Genomic DNA, 17,335 nt, shown 5'->3' on the forward strand with positions numbered 1-17,335 from the left:
GGCTGCGCCCCTTTCCCAGGGCCCCTGGCGGGCAGCTCGTTCCCGCCCCGCGGCCGCGCCGCGGTGGGAAGGTCGCCGTCGGCAGCGGCACAGAGCGGACCCCTCGCAGCGAGGAGAATCGCTGCCCCGCCCCTGCCCATTCAGCCGGCCAGGGACGCCCGGTTCCCACCGGCACAAAGCGCGCCAGGCTCCGCCCCCCCGGCAAGGGGCCCCCATCCCATCCCCATCCCGGACCCACTCGGCTTCCACGGATCCCCACCCCCTCCGCACGCGGCGCGGCCCACCCGCTGGCGCGCGCTCCTAAGTCTGCCCTCTCGGAAGCCCCCTCCTTAGCGACCCTGCCCTGCGCCCGCTCAGCGCTGTGGCCCCGCCCGGTAAGATGCTCCACCTACCGCCCCGGCCACCCGACGCTTGGCTCCGCGCGGCTTCTCGTAGGGACCCCGCCCACTGTCGCACCAACTTGAAGGCTGCTAGGGCACACCCCGGCTCCTCTCAAGGGAGAGTTCACTTCTCCCCGCTTGGAAAAGACCCCGGCCCCGCAGAGTCCCCGACTCCGGACCTCTGGGGCCTCCAGGGAGCCCACCACCCTTGACGACCCTGGGAATGCTGTGCGACTCGTCCGAAAATGAGGTCATTGCTGTGCCCGGACTCGAACCCGGGGCTCCCGGCCCGCGAGGGGAAGCCTGGGGTTGGAGGACAGGTCCTGCGCTGAGCCCAGGAAGAGATCCTAGCACCTCCTCCCACCAGCTTGAAATTCAAAATAAGGACAGTGCGAACTTCTGAAATGGGTATAAAGAGGCCACGAAGGTTCTAATTTCTCCCATGATGCCTACTTAGGTGAATCTTTTTGAACTACAAACATCAACTTTGTATAAAACGTTTCTCATTTTGGGCTGCCCCTGCCTTGCCGTGTGCTAAACCCGTCCTGGTCAGACCGCGGGGAGAGGGCTCTCCGGAGCTGGGCTCTCCGGAGCTGGGGCGGGGGTCCTGCAGTGGTGGTCCCGGGGCAGCCTCTCGGGTCTCAACTTCCTGACACTAATCCTTCTGCAGGCCACCAGGCTCCTGTCGGCCACCAGGTGGCGATCTTACATCGCGGACCCAGGGCACGTCCTCCAAATTCCAGCCCAGGCTGGTGGGCGGGTCAACCGGCACAATGGGTCCTCCTCCCCTAGGCACGGCTCCAACTGCTCTGCCCTTCTCGCCCTCCAGAATCAGCCTTACTGTGGTTAGCGGTCCGTGAAGCCAAACCCGGGCAGGGGCTGCCATCTGCACTCATAGGTAATCTCCGTCCTCTACTGGGGCTTCGGAGCCCACCAGGCCGCTCCATCCTGCCGCTGCTCCAGGTCTGACTCACTCGCTGGGTGGGGCCGCTGGATTTGCCTAGAGAAAGGGGCAAGTCCGACCCAAAGGAAGGGTGCACTAGCGGAGGAATTCAGGACCGAGAGGGAGAGACGTTTAGGGGCAGCTGGCCAGCGGTGCTGTTAGGTTCTAAGTGTTTCCATGAAACCGGCCTCGGATTGCCTGGTGCAAATCATAGGAAGTTTTTATTAGATTCTGTACAGAAGATAAATGCTCAGTTGTCAAAAAAACTACAAACGGATCCCTGGCTCTGGGCTGGGTGGTGGTATGAAGACAGAGCTCCCTCCACAGTGAACCCAGGGTCAAGCTGCTCATCAGGGCAGCAAACAGGCCTGGAGGCTAGACAAAGTGAGAGAGGCAGCCCCGGGCTCCAGGGGCCTCTGTTTGGGGTCCTCCCTCCTCTTTAATCATTTTGTAAAAACCAGGACTGGAGGGACTTCAGGGGACCATGCCTCCCTGCAAGTATTGCCATTGGATATGAAACACACAGATTGGATATAAAAACCCAAGGTGACAAATCGGCCGGCGGGGGGCGGGGGACAGTGGCTAACTGGCTACCTCTGCCCCCATAGCACATGTTGGTCCTTGAAGGCACAGCAGCGTTGGCGAGGCAGGCCTCCCACGGCTGAGGCTGGACCGGAGGCCCCTGCCTTACTCACCTGTGGCCAGCTCCTCCCCCCAAGTTACCCCACAGCCAGAGACTGAAGGGGCCTCTGAAGGTGAGACAGAGCTGCGTAGTCCCCCCTGTTCTCCCGGCTCCCAGAGGCCTCTCTGGAGCTGGGACCCTGTCTGGAGGGTGAGGAGACAGGCTTGGCCACCTGAGGGGCAGAGGCAGTGCTGCAATTCCAGGCTGCAGAGCAGGAGGGAAGAGGGGGTAGACCAGCTCCTTGCGGGCCCCGGAACCCCCTCCAGACCTTCACATGCAGGGGCCACTGCATGGAGGCAGGGGATGGAAGGAGACAGCCTCTGCATTCACCCCGGCCCCTCCAGCTCAAAGTCCACAGCTATTCCCGGGCTTCTCCTTAGCCTGAGTCTAGGGTCTTCCTCCATGCAAGACCCAGCAGGCCCTCCCCAGGGCCCATGGCCAAGCCCAGGCCTGCAAGAGGTCTGCCCAGCATGGAGAGCAAAGAAGACCCCTGCCCCAGGGTGGAGGAACTCTTACCAGGGACCAGGCCTTGGACCCAGAAGCTGCGAGGCCTCTAAGCCAAGATCCCTTCCTGGCCAGACCTGCACGGGTTGGGGGTGGGCACCAGGATAAGGAAGCCCGCTCCCCCTTTGCTTCAGTTTTCTCCACCACGTACCCACGACCTTCATGGTGGGAGTCACAGAGGTGGCTGACATGGTGTGCATAGGCAATGGAGGCACAGTGATGAGGGTGGGATGCTAACAGCGGCCAAGGTGGGTGTGGTGCCCGTGGTGATGGCGCAGAAGTGTTGTGCTTTAGCTCGGCTGGGGAGAGTTCTCAAGGGGGCCAGGGGCACTAAGTGTGGGAGGCCTCAGGCTTGGGGGCCACGCCAGGCCCCTGAAAACTGGCCCCCACAAAGGACCCATGGAGGGTCCTCCACTACTCTTACTCCGTGTCCACTCGGTGGCGGCCGGGGCACACAGACCAGGAGACTTGTCCGCAGTCCTGAGCGTTAACATGGTCACCTGCTCATTACAGATGCGGAAACCAAGGCAGAACAAGTCAGCAGGGAGACCTGCTCAGAGAACTTGGCTTGGGCTCTGAAGACCCCTGTGCTTACAGACCCGCTGTACCCCACCCCCTGAGGTGTGACAATTACGGTGCAGAGTGGGAAGCCGGGTGCAGTCTGGTGGCTCCTGCAGGGCTGGGCTTTGTTCCGTCCGGCGGTAGCCCCGTCTCCGGGCTCCCCCCCACCCCCACGTCCCCAGCCCAGCTGCCCCGTGCGGAGCCCGCCTTTTCCCAAGCCCCAGCCTCACTCTGCCCGGAGATGCCCTGCCCAGAGGCTGGTCCGCGCCCAGTGTGGTCGTCCAGGGCGGGCGTTGCCCCTCCAGGCAATGGCCGCTTCCGGGGCGGCAGACAGCCCGCCCCGTCAGGGCTAGCGCAAGTCCAGGCGCCGCCGGCGGTCTCAGCGTAGCCTGCCCCGAGCCTGGGCCGGGTTAGGATGGCATCTTTGGTGCTTTGGCCCCGTGGGTGGCCCGGCCCGCCTGGAGACTTGGGGAGGCGCCGGCGGGCCCTAAGACGCCGAACCCATCGAGTCCGAGTGCAGCGTGACGTAGCCCGACGACTCCGACGGCGAGCTCAAGAAGCTGCTGGTGCTGCCGCCGCCGCCGCCCGCCGCGCGCAGGCCCCCGGGTTCGCCCCACGACGCGCTCAGGCCGGTCCGCAGGGTCCTGGGACGCGCGTGTGCGGCCGGGCGCGGCCCGGGGCTCCGTTGCGCGCCGCCGCCGCCAGGGGGCGCCGCGTCCCCGCCGGGCTGGGCGCCGTCGCGGGGAAGGGCGCGGACGGGGAAGGGCCCCGGCAAGGCGGGTAGGCGGCGCAGGGCCTGCGGCTCCCGCTCGAAGGCGGTCAGCGCGAAGGCGTCGGGCAGCAGCGAGGCCGAGGCGCAGCGGGCGCCGGGCCCGGCGCGGCGGCGCGGGCTGCGGGGGGGCGAGCCGGGGGCGAGGCGCGGGTCGTCGTCCAGGGCCGGGGGATGCAGCGACAGCAGGCTCTCGGCCGAGCGACGGCGCGGGCGGAAGGGGGGCGCGTCCTCCGCCAGCAGGCCACCGCGGCGCCGGTCGAGCCCGCCGGGCAGCACCAGGGCGGCCAGGTCCTCGCCAGAGCCCCAGCGCGGTAGGAACGTGGGCAGCGGAACGGCGGCCCACACGTCCGCGTCGTCGTGGGAGAAGCGTCGCGTGGGCGGGACCTGTCAGGACCAAGGGGTTAACCCGGGCTGCCCTCCTGGAAAAGGGGGACCTAGCCTCCCCTCACCGAGCAGGGCCGCCTGAGGTCAGGGACCAGGCCTGGTCCAGGGCACCCTGGTTTGGAGCTGTGAGATCTGGGGCAAGAGACAATCTCTCCAAACCACAGTGTTGTCATCTGTAGCTTGGGTCAGTTGGGGAGAAGTCCGCTTGAGTAGGGTGCTGAGCCCCAAGGAAACAGCACAGGCACCAAATGGACCATCCTCCTAGAGCACCAGGGAACTTGGGCACAGGGGCTGGGGTGCCCCCCATGGGTCCACCTGCACGGGCTCTGTGACCTGGGGCCAGCCCGTCTTGGGAGGATGAAAGCCAGCCCCAGGAGCTGTGGCAGGCGTGAGACGGGCTCAGAGCGGAAAGGCCTTGGAGAGGCCTATTTGCGTCTCCAGCCCTGGCTGCCCCTACCTGCAGGTACTGCATCTTGTCGTCCTGCAAGGGCCGCGGAGGGCAGAACTGGGGCAGGTCCCCCTCCAGGGCAGAGAGCTCATACGTGGCCGTCCTGTCCAGGGCCACAAAGTCACCCCCATAGCTGTAGTCCAGGGAGCGGTCCAACACTAGGTCTGCGGGCATGCCACCTTCCAGGCTGGTTTCTGCAGGGCGGGGCAGAAGCTTAGGGCCATGGAAACTTGGGGGCATCCAGGAATGGGTCCCAGGGACCCCCAGAGACACACGCGGGGCTGGTGGGCTGGTTAACAGAAAAGGAGAAGGGCGGGGTCCTCTATTCAGATCCTGACTCTGCCACCTTTTAGTTGAGGGACTGGGGAAGTCACAGACCCTGAGCCAGTTTCCTCCTCTATGGGGGTGAGAACTAAATAGACACAAGGAGCTGACACTGCCTGGCAGGTGGCAAGGGCTCAGCCCAGGGTCACATTATTACTGCTGGCAGGGAGACAGGACCGGTCTACAGGAGCCCCGGGGCAGTTCGCCAGGACCCCTAAGGTTGGAAGCTCCACGAAACACATTCAGGCTGGAGTCCACAGCCACTCTGTTAACCAGAACGTCTGATTAACTGGAACCCTGGGGGCGGCCAGGCCATACAGGGGAATGCCCCGTGGGCCACCAGGCTTGGGTCCTTTAGGGGTTTAAGAACCTTTGGGGTAGAACAAGGGGGCTCTGACAGCTGTTACCCCGCGGACCCCCAGTGACCTCACCCAGGCACCACTCTCCCTGGGGGGCATTCTCAGACCATCCTCACCGTAATCCGAGTCCTCATCGTTGGCCATGAGGGCCACGCACTTCTCCCAGACAGCCTTGAGGTCAGCGCGGTAGCGGTCGCAGGCCCAGAGGAATAGGGGCAGCAGCAGGGCCTGGGTCACTGAGCACCACAGCACACACAGTGCCATCCAGGGCGCCGAGGCGTCAGCCCGCAGGCTGCTGAAGCTCACCACCTGTGGGCACAGGGCTGGGCCTGGCACCCGGCAGGACCCCCATCACCCAGCTTCCCTTCCCGGCCTCAGTGCTCCCACCTGTGGGGCAGGTCTGAGTGCCCACCTGCCGGAGGAGAGGGAGGGGGAGATGGAGGGGGAGGAGGAGGAGACGGACAAAGCTCTGGGCTCTTGGGCAGGAAAGAGACAGAGTGTGAGGGGAGAAGTCCCTGCCCACCGACAGCCGCTGGTGCCAAGATGAACAGTCACAGCCCCGTGTGTGCATAGCCCTTCACAGTGCACCGGGTAGCACTGGGCATGGCCTCCCTCATTTCACCCGTGACTGCCCAAGGAGGAGGAGGCGTGGATTACCATCCCCTTTTTGAGAGCCAGGTTTCAAGTCTCCCAGTTCAGGGACCTTTCTACCATCCCCGCTGCTCCACGGCTAGTGGCCTCGTTGGCCCCGCCCCTACTCTGAGGGTCTAGACCTCAGACCCCAGAGGTCTAGAATCAAAGCAGTTTCTGGGGGTCAGAGGATCCAACCAGGTGGCCTTTGGGTCTCTGCCTAGGGACCCCTCATTCCTCTGCTCCCAGGAGAGTTCATGCCCCCACTGAGTGACATAACTATTCCTCTTTCAGAGCAGAAGTGGGCATGATGCAGACATCATGTTGGTTCTTCCATGCAAGCTGTGTGACCCTCAGAAAGATGCTAAACCTCTCTAGGGCTCAGTTTCCTCATCTGTGAAATGGGCCAAGAACACCCCACAGGGTGAGGTAAAGATTCCAGACACCGTACCAGGCCTGCAGCATGGAGTGGGTTCCACAAACGGCCCTGAAGAGAAGCTGGGGGGCCCTTCCCCCACTGCCGTTCCCATCTGGCTCTGCAATTTCACACATGCGCCTTCCCTCTATCAGCAAAGGGACTGGGGACACCAGGCCCCACTGCACACAGGAGGACTCTACCTGGGGGGTACCTGGCCCACTGAGGGTGGCGCAGAAGGTCACCCCTGACTATGAGGCTGCCACACCACCTGTCACTTTCTGGAGCTTGTGTCCTGCAGTGACTCCCTGCCCAGCTGCTAGGATGAAGCCTCTATCTGGTCCGTGCCCCTAGACCCTGCCCTGTCCAGCTCCATAGCCTTCAGGGGCTGGGCTGGAGCCCTATCAGTGGGAGGGCTTGTCTTTGAGTCCATTCTTGGGCTAGGCCTGGGGCACAGCCTCACAGACAGGACCCCAGGCAGCCTCGGTGGACCTTGGACCCTTGCTGGCAGGGTCTTCAGACCAGCCCTCACCTTGACCTTCCTCAGCTCCTGGGATCAAGTCCAACTCGCCAGCACACATTCAAGGCCTGCCCTGCCTCCCGGTTCAGGATCAAAGCCAATTCTGCCACACCAAATCCCCCCTCTGTCCATCCTGGGACCTGGACCCACCAGGAAGCCTGTGGCATGTCACCCCACCTTCCACACCCTCTGCATCAAATGGCTCTCACTCAGGTCAGGAGAGGAAAGTCCCCTGCTGTGTGACAAAAGACCCTGGTCTCTGCAGCCACCTGACATGGGTTCAGATCCCACCATGGATGCCCTGACTTTGACCTCTCTGAAGTTCAGTTTCCACCTCTGTAAAATGGGGATGATGATGATGCCTCCTGAAAAGATGGGGCGTGAGGATTCAACCACCTCATGCCTGGAGCGCGCCCAGCCCCAGGGCTGCCCCAGAGCCCACGCCCCCCCGCCGGGCTCCTACCACCCGCCGGGCTCACCCACCAGCACAGGGAAGCCCATGAGGCAGTCGTATATGACGACGATGGTGGCCACCAGGCCGGTGATCTGCAGCGAGGTCCTGGCGGGCTCGGAGCCGTCGATGGAGGAGCGGCGCTTGCCCTGCGCATCCTCCACCACGATGGTGGGCACGGTGAAGGCGTGGCGGTCAGCCCGGCGCCCCACCTGCACGGCCAGCGTCTGGAAGAGGGCGATGGCTGTGCAGACCACGCCCATGGCCACGCTGCCGCCCACCAGCAGCAGGAAGCAGACGCCGAAGCCCAGGCCAATCTCAGCCACGATGAAGTGGCAGCCGTGGGTGTAGAAGCGCTCGCTCGTATCGTGCCAGCCGACGGCGGGCAGTGCCGACAGGATGAAGGACACCATCCAGATGCCCATGACCGTGTGCACCGCCTGCTTCTTGGCGTTGCTTAGCCTGGCATGGGGCGGGGGCAGGACAGAGGGACCTGGCGTCACTCACAGGGTCTCTCCGCAGGCCCCTGGGGACCGGCAGAGGGTCCTCAACTGCCCCAGCCCCGCAGTCAGCACATCGTCACGTGTCCTTCTCACCGAGCCCCTCTGTACCGGACACTGTACACACCCACGTACACCTACACGCGCTCTCGCCCCTGCAACCCCAGCACAGCATGGGTGCGGCACACCGCACAGGGACCCTGTCCCCACACCGAGGGTACCTGTGCGCTCAGGCACCCACGTCCCCCTCTGCAAGGACACCAGATGTTCAGGTGCACACGGGCACACGCCCAGGAACTCACCGGTAGTTGACGGGCCAGCGGACCATCCACATGCGGTGGTAGGAGAGGGAGGTGACGGAGAAGCAGGTGGCCAGGGTGAGGGTGTAGAAGGTGGAGACGAAGACCTTGCAGAGGCCCTCGTTCCACTCGTAGTCGGGGCGCTGGCGCCGCAGCTGCACCACGGCGTAGGTGGCGATGGGCACGGCCACGTTGAGCATGTGGGTGGCCGCGAGCGTGCACAGCAGGAACTCCAGGGGCTTCCACTTCTTCTGCTTGGCCCCCACGCTGAGGATGCCCCACGCGTTGGCCAGCAGGGAGAGGCCTCCGCAGGCCAGCCAGCCCACCGCGCTGCCGGGCAGCCGCCGCTCATCACTCATGGTGCAGACGGGAGCTGGCCGGCGGCTGGGACATCCTCCTCAAGCCAGGCCTCGGCTCAGAGCAGCAGCCCTCACACGTGGCGGCCTGGGGACACCAGGGGCCGTGAGCATCTGCAGTGGGTTCGGGGGGAGCCAAAGAGCTCTCAGTGACTCTCCCTTGGGCTCCGGCAGTGAAGCTCTTGGGGCTCTTGGGAGTGGGAGAAAGAGGGGGTCCCCTCATGCTCCACTGCCTGTCTGGTCCTGGCTTGGGCGGGGCTGCTTCGCCCTCCTCTCCCCTCTATGGAGCCTCCTGGCTCCCAGGGGATGTACACAGGGGTGCTCAATAAGTGCACATCCCCTCACCTCCACCTACTCATGGTCAAGGTGCGGCATCTAGGCTTCCTTCCAGGCCGCCTGCATCCTCAGGGAAGCCGCCAGGCCGGGCCCAGGTGGGCGCTGTGCCGCGTGTGTACCTGGTCCTGTCCCAGAACCAGCCCTCTCACCATCAAACTCCCCCAATCCTCACGCAGCCCACGCGAGGCTCCCCCAGTGCATGCTGGGGGCCCTCACTTCCATTGGTCCCACTTCCTTTGGCCAATGAGGACACGCCTGGAGGATGAGCCCCCCGAACCTCCCCTGTGAGGAAGGGATGCTCTGGGGACCACTCTCGTGCCCACCTTGGGAAAGGGCGGCCTGCTTTACCCAGGTCAGCCCCCAGCAGGCCTTCCATGGCCGTGCACACCTGGCAGGCCCTGGCACTACCCCGGGCTGGGGGGCACACTAAGCTCTAGCGCACTAGCCATGTGGCCCCAGCAAGGTCCCTGCACCCACGTCCTACTCTGAAACGGGGACGATGAGGCTTCCTCCAGGGGGAGGCTGGGGTGGACAGACGCCACATCTCTAACGCCTGGGGCAGGCCTGCTCTCACGCACAGTGGCTGCTCTGGATGCCGTGGGCAGCATGGGACCGTAGCTGGTCCAGGGACCGGAACCTCCCCCCAAGGACAGCCTGTGGATAGGCAGGAACCAGGGACCTAGGACGCGGGGCAGGCCCCATCCTGCCAGTGGGCCAGGCGGTGAGTCCCCCTTCCCAGCTCGGCACGTCCCTGTGCGGAGCGCTGGCCGGTCCCTCTGATGCGAGGCCCCCCACAGGAGGCCCCTCTGGCCACAGCCTGGAGCAGGTGGCGTGGGGCACAAGTGCAGTGCTAAGTGCAGGTCTACCATGTACGCTGCCTACACGTGGGCCTTCTCACCCTCTAGCCTGTGTAATCTCATTGGCTGCAAATTTGTTGCCCCCAACACTTATGGGCACCACTGAACCAGACACAGCCACGTGATCCTTCAGGGACTGTTTCCAGCTTGGGGTGGACAGGCCATCGCAGGCCCCTGGCGCTCAGGACGGGGGAAGTGGCACCTCCCAGCCCGCTGCCAGGCTCCCCTGCTTGTCTTGTGCAGAGTGCGGCCTGAGCCCCATGGACACCGAAGGATCTGAGTCCTGATGGGTCTCATTCATCTCTGTGCCCCTGCAGTGGGCCTGCCCAGACCCCTGACCCAGAGGAGGAGTCTAATCTGGACCACACCAGTGCCCACTAAGGGCCTTTTAGTGGGGGCTGGGGGACTTCTGGGGCCAGGGAACTTCCTTCCCAAACATTAGGCTTCTGCTCGCAAAGCTGCCTCCCCTTCCCCACCCCAGACCCAGCGTGGGAGGTGAGGCGGCCCCGCTGAACCCTCCCCCAGCCGTTCCGGTGTCCAGCGAGCCTCCCTGACTTCAGCATACAGAGGCCACCCGGTGTGGGGTGAAGAGCTGTTAGGCTCCAGCTTTAGCGCCCCAGCCAGTCACGTGCCTCAGCTGGGCCTCAGTTTTCTCATCTGTACGTAGACATGATAGTATCTACCTCGAGAAGTGTGTGGGTAGCCGGTAAGCTGTGCCAGGGAAAGCGCTTAGAATGGAGCCGGGCACACAGTAAGTCCTCAATAAATGCTTGCCACATGGATGTCTGTACCAAAGACCCCCCTGCTCACTGAGCTATGCTGTCTCTTCAAGACACTGAGCTCAGAGGTGTGCATGAGCCTCAGACCTGCAGGCAGACGCACAGTCACCCCAGCCAGAACCTGGGACAGCCCAGCTTGGAGGGTAATGAGGCCACAGGGCTACACACAGCCAGGTGGGGTGTCTGGCAGCCTACCAGGGGTCCAGAGCGGGCAGAGTCTGCATGCTGCTGTGGGCCAGAGGCTTACATTATCAAACAGAAAACCGGATTCAGCATGCACCTGGTGGCCTGCCATCTATTTCTACTTGCATCGCGCCGCCTTGGCCGTCAGATTGGGAGGCCTTCCCTCAGAAGCCCAAGCAGGCTGTCTGACTCCTGTGACCCTGCGCCCGGCCCAGCCCACCCTGCCCACCTGTTGATTGCCGGTGCGGAGTGGTAGGGAAGGTGCCACAGGCTGCCACTAGTACAACCCTTCCTGGCGCCGGTTCTTCCCTGAGTCTAGCCGAGCAGTGTCTCACTGCAGGGAAAGGCCCTAGGTCTGTGGGCAGGAGAATGTGCCCTACAAGTAGAGGGAGGAGGCAATCCTCCTTCGGACAGGCACACTCCCCTCAGTTCGCACCCCCAGTGATCTTGTCTGAAGGACTGCCATCGTTCCCATTTTACAGATGGTTAAGGGGAGGTAACCAAGCTCTTAGGTTCCCGAGCCAGGATCCAAACTCCACCCGCCTGACATCAAAATCCTGATGTCTGAAACATTAAAATGCTCGGAAACTTGGCATTTTTTTGTTCCTTGAGCTGAGGTTGTCTTTCTGGGCCTCCTGCCCCTGCAAGATGGGTCCTACTGTCCCCACAATGAAGATGGGAACACTGAGGCTCAGAGCCCAGTGCAGCACAGGGAGGACGTATGAAGGCTGGCTTTGTGGACTCCTGAGCGTGGTGGTCCTGCGATGGGGGAGGAGTGTCACTGGGGTGGGGTGGAGAGCAAGGTCTCCAAATGCAGAGTGAGAGGGGGCTGGCTCTGCGGAAACAAGGAGTCCCCCTTCCTCCAGGTTGGTGACACCTTCTGTTCATTCTCAATCACAAGGAGCAGGGGACACTAGGGTCCAGACCCCAACACTCCAGGGGTGTTGCCGCCCCCTATTGGGAAGTTTCTCCCACAGCCCACTCAGGCTCCGCAGCATTTCAGGACTGGGCTTCCCCCTCCGCCTGGATCCCGGAGACGCTCCCTGCCCCCACTCCCCCCAGGACACCGCAGTGCAGGCTGCAGGTGTGGCGGGCTTGGGACCCACCGTACTCTCTCCGCAGGGTCTGCGGGCGGGGCTCCGGCGTGACGTCGCGGCCCCGGGCCAATGAGGCCGCATGGCCCCCGGGCTCTATTGCGCAACAAAGAGAACCCAGAACTTGAAAGGATTCCCGGGCTCAGGCTGCCGCCCCCAGGCTGCTCTCCGCCGGCGCTGCTACCCATCAGTCCCGCAGGGCCCCGCTCGGCCGCCGCCCAGGGCGGAGCTCTCGGCGAGTAGCCTCCACATCTCCGCCACGCCCGCCCCCCACCCCCGCGGTCCCCGCTCCTCTGTCCTCCGATCCCCCGCCCGGCCAGGCGCGCGGTCCTGCCCCAGCGGGGCCCCCCAGCTCTGCCCAGCCCCGAGGGCGCGTCCGAGCGTCGGCCGCGAGCCGAACGCTGACGGGACTGCGATCCCGGACGCCTCCCGACTTACGCTGGGCAGCGGTGGGCCCGGGACCCCCAGACCGGCCATCCCCGCCCCCTGAAAGCAAGCCCCCCGGGGCGGCGCTGCCAGGCTCAGAAGAAGGGGCGGACCCCGGGGAAGTTACCCCGAAGGTCCCCAAGTTGGGGGGAGGGGTGCACAGCCTTAGCGGAGCCCTTGGCCATCGGACAGACCCCGTGACCGACCGACCACGGACAGCCCCTCCCCGCCCAAAGTCCTCCCGCCGGGGGTCCCCTGCCCGGCCGCCCCCGGGCCAGGGCGGAGGCGCTCACCCTGCATTCGGGCGCCCGGGGCTCCAGCTCGCTGCTCCCGCCTCCGGCTCCGGCTGCGGCTCCCGCGCCCCCGGGCCGAGCGCGGGCCGCCGGGGACCGCGTGGGTGGCCGGCGGCGGAGTGGCCAGCGGGCCGGGGCATCCTGGCGGCGGCCGCCCGTGGCCTGCGCGTTCCGCTCGTCTCGGTTCGGCCCCGCCGCCCCTCCCTCCCTCCCTCTTTTCCTCCCTCTCTCCCTCCCTCCCCTCGCGCCGCCGCCGCCGCGCTCCGATCCCGCCGCTCGGCTGGCTGCGCCCGGGCGGCCGGGGGCGGGGGGCGGAGCAGGGCGCAGGCCTCCGCGGGCGTCTCCACGCCGCCCCTCGGACCGCCCACCCCCTCCCCTCGGGGGCGCGGCCCGCCGCGTGTGTCTGTCTGTCCGCGCGTTTGTCTTGTACCCGCGGGGGAGCGCCCTCCGCATCCGCGCCTCCCGGCCGAAGCCCCCTAGGGTGGGCGGCGCCTCCCGCGACGCCTGGACCACGCTTGGGCCTCTCGCTGCCGACTCGGGAATGTCCGTACTCCCGGTCTGTCCATACTCCCGACGCCGGCTGCGAGCCTCCTGGGGAAGACGTAGGCCTAAGGGGCCTGGGGCAGGAATGGACAGTGGGAACCTAAGGCCGGCGGTGGGGGGCTCAGGGAGGCCTTCCTGAAGGAAGTCACATCTAAGGTGAACTATAGGGGCGGGGCGTAAGGAGGACTTGGGGGCCCTGAGGACTGGTGGCCTCTAGAAATTGGGGAGTCGTTCATGGGGGGGAGCCAGGGCAGGGAGAGGTGAGGTTGGGTCAGCTAAGGATTCAGACTTACCCTCGGGCCTTCGGGGTGGGGGGTTCCACTGCGGGAATCAAGTGAATGGGCCACTGGGCCGCCGGGTGGTTGTCCCTCCCCCCATGGGCTCAGAAGTGTTCTCTGTGAAGCTGAGACCACGACCACGCAGCTGGGAGAGGCCAGGACCTGCGACCTGGCACCCCTGGCCCTCTCTCTTCCCTCCCTCAGGAGCTTGCCCTCCACTTAGCACTCCTAGCGGGGCACAGGCTGTCACCTCTAGGCTAGGTGGGGAAACCCATTAGTCCCCTTGATGGGGGTCTCTGGAGACCCAAGTCACAAGAGAGAGTGGCCTCTGGCATCCTGGCCTCCCATCCAGTCAGAGGATCCTGCCTGCCTCTTCTAGAAAGCCAGTGACCACACACATCCCGGACGAAAGGCCTCCGGAGTCACTCTGGGCTGCCCCGCAGGGCACTGTCCTGCCCCACAACTGGGAGCGTACACGAGTGCCCAGCCCTGTGTCTGGAGGAAGGCGGGCATCTGCTCGGGACTGGACTCGACCAAATGCAGCCAGTGCTGCCTGTACCACTCCATAGCCTGGCTTCTGTGCCCACCTACACCATCTCCTCCGCACCCCAGAAACAGCTGGGGAGTTAGAAGCAGCTTTAGGGGGCCCAGAGTGAGTCTTGGGATCAGGTTTTTTTTTTTTGGCCGCGCTGCGCGGCACGTGGGATCTTCGTTCCCTGACCAGGGATCAAACCCGCGCCCACTGCATTGGAAGCGTGGAGTCTTAACCACTAGACCCACTAGACTGCCAGGGAAGTCCCCAGGATCAGTCTCATGAGACAAAAGTAAAAGTGTTTGTATAGCAAGATTCCACAATGAAACAGAGCTGGTAAATGGTGCGTCCTGGGCCATGCACTCCCTGTGTGTGGCTTCTGGGTGGTCAGGGCCCCTGATGAGCTCTCCGTGGACAGGCCAGCTCCCTGCCCATGTGACCCTGGTTGTAAATAGGGCACCAGCAGTAGGAGGCTGACACAGGGTAGCTGGTAGTCAAGTGTGGCATTTCTAAGGCAAACAGGCAATCCAGCCATCCAGAGCATGGGCCAGGCCACTGCCCAGCTGGCAGAAGGCAGCCTGCCCCACGCCTGTGGCCCCAAGTGCACCTCCACCAGCGAGCCCAGCTCACCACGGCCGCCTGTACTCGTGCCCCTGCCCCTGGCTTAGCTGGCTCTGGGGGCAGGTGGGAGATGAGCTTCTGATGGCCACCGTGGGGAAGCCCAGGGCCCAGGCACTTTGGGGCTGGCATGGCCGACTCTGGTTTCTCAGGCCAAGGCTTTGGCTGGCCTGGGCTGGCTTGCCTCCGCACCACTCCCTGCCCAGGGCACCGCCTATGGCCTTCAGGAAGTTGGCACAGGGTGTGGGTGGAGCTGGGGAGGCTGAGGCAGCCTCCAGGGGGTGGGGGGGCAGGGTGGGGCTGCCGTGGCCTGCTGTGGTCTGTTCCCTCCCCCTGCTCCCAGGCAGGAAATAACCCCGTCAGCCAGGACTGGGGCCCGAGACGGATACCGAAGGTCCTGGCGGGCGTTTCTGCACATCTGGAGCCACGTTCTCTCTGTCGGGGCCCGAGGGAGCCCTGCGTGAGGCCGTAGCTGTTGGTGGCCAGTCTCATCCCCAGGCTTCGGGGACCAGCCTGGGTCAGGAGCGTTCTCCCAGGCGATGGTGACCGGGAGTGCTTGGTGGAGGGGCCTTGGCAGCGTATCTGCCCTGAGGCTGCTGGCCAGGTGCACACACACAGCCCCATACTTCACATGTGCACACACACGTGTGCAGATACGGATGCTGACACACGTGCACACGCACACACACACACACACACACACTGCCCCTCGGACCCCCACCCCATGAGCCTTCCCAATACCCCCCCTGCCCGAGTGGCTGGGGGTTCCCACGTCGGGCACAGGGGCCCTGGCACCAGCTGGGGAGGCTCCCTCCAGCAGGATCCCTGCCTCTTGCTCTGAGGTGTCTCAGCTGCCTCCAGGGAACAGAGGCCAGGCCCAGGGCAGGGCTGCCCCATGCTGAGCTGTGGTCTGGTCTGGCTGAGCCCGCCTTTTCTGCCCAGCTCCTTGCCTGAGTCCTCACAAAAGCACCCCAGCCCCCATCGACAGGAAGGCCAGTGGGACACCGGTGGGGCCTCAGAGCCAGGACACGGAACCAGGGCCCGGGAGGGGGTTGGAGGGTGGGAAGGGAGGAAGGGGTGCTCTCTCTCTGTCCAGCAAGCCGTCGGGCAAACACAAGTGGGTGCCGCTGTGCCCGAGGTTCTGGGGTACGTGCAGGTACAGGCACCCGGGGGCGGGGGCGGGAGGGTGGCCCTGAGGAAGGGGGGGGGACCCATGGGAGCCCACAGCCCCCCACACCCCAGGGAGAGCAACCGCCCAAGACAAGCGACCACCCAGACCAAGGTCCAGCCAAACAGCAGCTTTATTAGTGATGCTGGACTCTTTCCATACCGTACAGCGTGCGCCCCAGTATTCCCCAGGGTTTCCAGGGAATGCCTTGGGGCGTCGGGACAATACTGTGTAGCATTTACACTGGGATGATATAAATAAAGCTTTGGTGTATAGGTTTCCAGGAGAGGTTAACACAGGTTAACACTGCAAGACGAATACTTCACACAACACCAGCTGTCAACGTGAACTGGGTTTTTGGCCAAGGGGTAACTTCTAAATGATGAGACGCTGGGGGCTGCTCCAGGCCCCAGCGGCAGGCGGGGGCGTCTAGGGCTGAGGCTCCGCTTGACCCTGTCGTTTTGCCTTCATCTGCAGGTACCGCCCTTTGCCTTCCTCAAAGCGCTTCTTCTCGTCCTCAGTCTCGGGCTGCGGACCACACAGAGAAGCAGGCAGGTTAGAGAACCTGTGACTGCAGGCTAGCCTGGGCCCTGCCCCGCCCCGCCCCTGCCCGAGGGCACAGAGAACCCGGCCCAGGCCCCATCTTCCTGACAGCCCACAGCGAGCATCCCTCCCCGTGTCACCTTCCACAGCAGGCCGAATCCTGAGCCCAGCGCCATTTTGGTAATGAACTTCAGCTGAAAATGCAGTTGATGATGAAACGTGGGAGGGGAGGCCTAAAGCAGAGCCAAGCCAGAGCAAGGAAAAGGGGGACCCGCACGTTTGCGCCACTCCCAGGGAATGCCAGCTGCTCTCCGTCTCTGCCCCGAAGGGAAGTGGGGACAAACACGGTGCTGGCTGGGTGACCTTGAGAAGGCCACTTTATTGTACCAGGAGTGAGCGACCACATTATGGGCAGCGAGCCCTGGCCAGCACAGACGCCTAGGAGGTGGCACCTGGTGTCCTCCTCACCTCTCCTCTGCTGCTTCCTTCCTCTGAGCAACCTAAGAAGCCAGGTCCCCGAGCGACCAGCGGGACTTGGCCAAGGGCTGGGTTTTGCCCAGGACAGTCCTGGCTTGTGCCTGCCAACCCAGCAGGATGGCGAACGGTGCCCCCTCTCACTCTTGAGAGTGGCCTGGCCTGGCCGCTAAGTGGTGTGGCCCTGGCCAGAGAGGTCCACTGCGGCAGCATCAGGGGGTCACTTCCCAAGGCCCCATCTGTCCCACCGCAAAGTTCTCTCTCGCCGCCCGGGGCCAGGGATTCGGGCTTAAAGAGCTGTGCGAATTCCTCTGGGATGACAGTGCCTTGCGACACTTTGAGGGTGTCTGAAAGCCAAAGAAATGGGGCAGTTGCCCTTCATCCACAATGACACCAAGCCCTAGCAGCTATTTTTGGCCCAAGGGTTTTACAGACAAATGGTATATTGGCAGAAGAGAGAACGATCAGTCAGAGGATGGAATGTCAGGTCATACCAAATACTTCCTCCCCCTCAGCCTTCTCAGAAATTGTTCTCTAAATGTCACCAGGTGTAAAGCGTCAAACCTTGCGGCTCGGAGCCAGGAGAACATTCGGGTTTCTGAAGCGCTGCGACCGTGCTTCTTATAGTGGTTCTGGTTCCTGTCTGAAGAGTCTCGGGGCAGACATGGAAAATGGTGGTTTTT

General features: G+C 64.1%; 2 protein-coding genes across 5 annotated transcripts in view; both read right to left on the minus strand.

Moving 5' to 3' along the window:
- Positions 1 to 1,532: 1,532 nt before the first annotated feature.
- Positions 1,533 to 12,589, minus strand: GPR153 (G protein-coupled receptor 153). Of its 4 annotated transcripts, none has more exons than XM_036832228.1 (6): positions 12,497 to 12,589; positions 8,176 to 8,616; positions 7,406 to 7,835; positions 5,474 to 5,666; positions 4,684 to 4,868; positions 1,533 to 4,226 (listed from the first exon to the last, which is right to left on the minus strand). In XM_036832228.1, the coding sequence occupies exons 2-6, from the start codon at positions 8,529 to 8,531 to the stop codon at positions 3,558 to 3,560; spliced, it is 1,833 nt and encodes a 610-aa protein (XP_036688123.1). In that variant the 5' UTR covers positions 8,532 to 8,616; positions 12,497 to 12,589; the 3' UTR covers positions 1,533 to 3,557. The 4 variants fall into 4 exon arrangements, with proteins under 4 accessions (XP_036688123.1, XP_036688101.1, XP_036688112.1 ...); XM_036832206.1 differs by having other exon boundaries at positions 8,176 to 8,642; XM_036832217.1 differs by lacking the exon at positions 12,497 to 12,589 and adding an exon at positions 8,874 to 8,905 and having other exon boundaries at positions 8,176 to 8,642.
- Positions 12,590 to 15,750: 3,161 nt separating this feature from the next.
- Positions 15,751 to 17,335, minus strand: part of ACOT7 (acyl-CoA thioesterase 7) — a 98,784-nt gene continuing 97,199 nt past the window's right edge. Inside the window, exon 9 of the mRNA XM_036863411.1 lies at positions 15,751 to 16,163. Within this exon, the coding sequence (XP_036719306.1) occupies positions 16,065 to 16,163 (99 nt within the window). The 3' untranslated portion in view covers positions 15,751 to 16,064. The remainder of the gene's footprint in view (positions 16,164 to 17,335) is intronic.

The sequence above is a fragment of the Balaenoptera musculus genome, chromosome 1 (assembly GCF_009873245.2).
Source record: "Balaenoptera musculus isolate JJ_BM4_2016_0621 chromosome 1, mBalMus1.pri.v3, whole genome shotgun sequence".
Taxonomy (NCBI): domain Eukaryota; kingdom Metazoa; phylum Chordata; class Mammalia; order Artiodactyla; family Balaenopteridae; genus Balaenoptera; species Balaenoptera musculus.

What these genes read in the sequence shown, in the direction of transcription:
- GPR153 (XM_036832228.1), bottom strand. Translation starts at nt 8,531, where the DNA reads ATGAGTGATGAGCGGCGGCTGCCCGGCAGCGCGGTGGGCTGGCTGGCC. An exon ending in TCATGGGCTTCCCTGTGCTG is followed by an intron (nt 5,667 to 7,405) that starts GTGGGTGAGCCC and finishes CTGTGCCCACAG; the next exon opens with GTGGTGAGCTTCAGCAGCCT. An exon ending in ACAAGATGCAGTACCTGCAG is followed by an intron (nt 4,227 to 4,683) that starts GTAGGGGCAGCC and finishes TGGTCCTGACAG; the next exon opens with GTCCCGCCCACGCGACGCTT.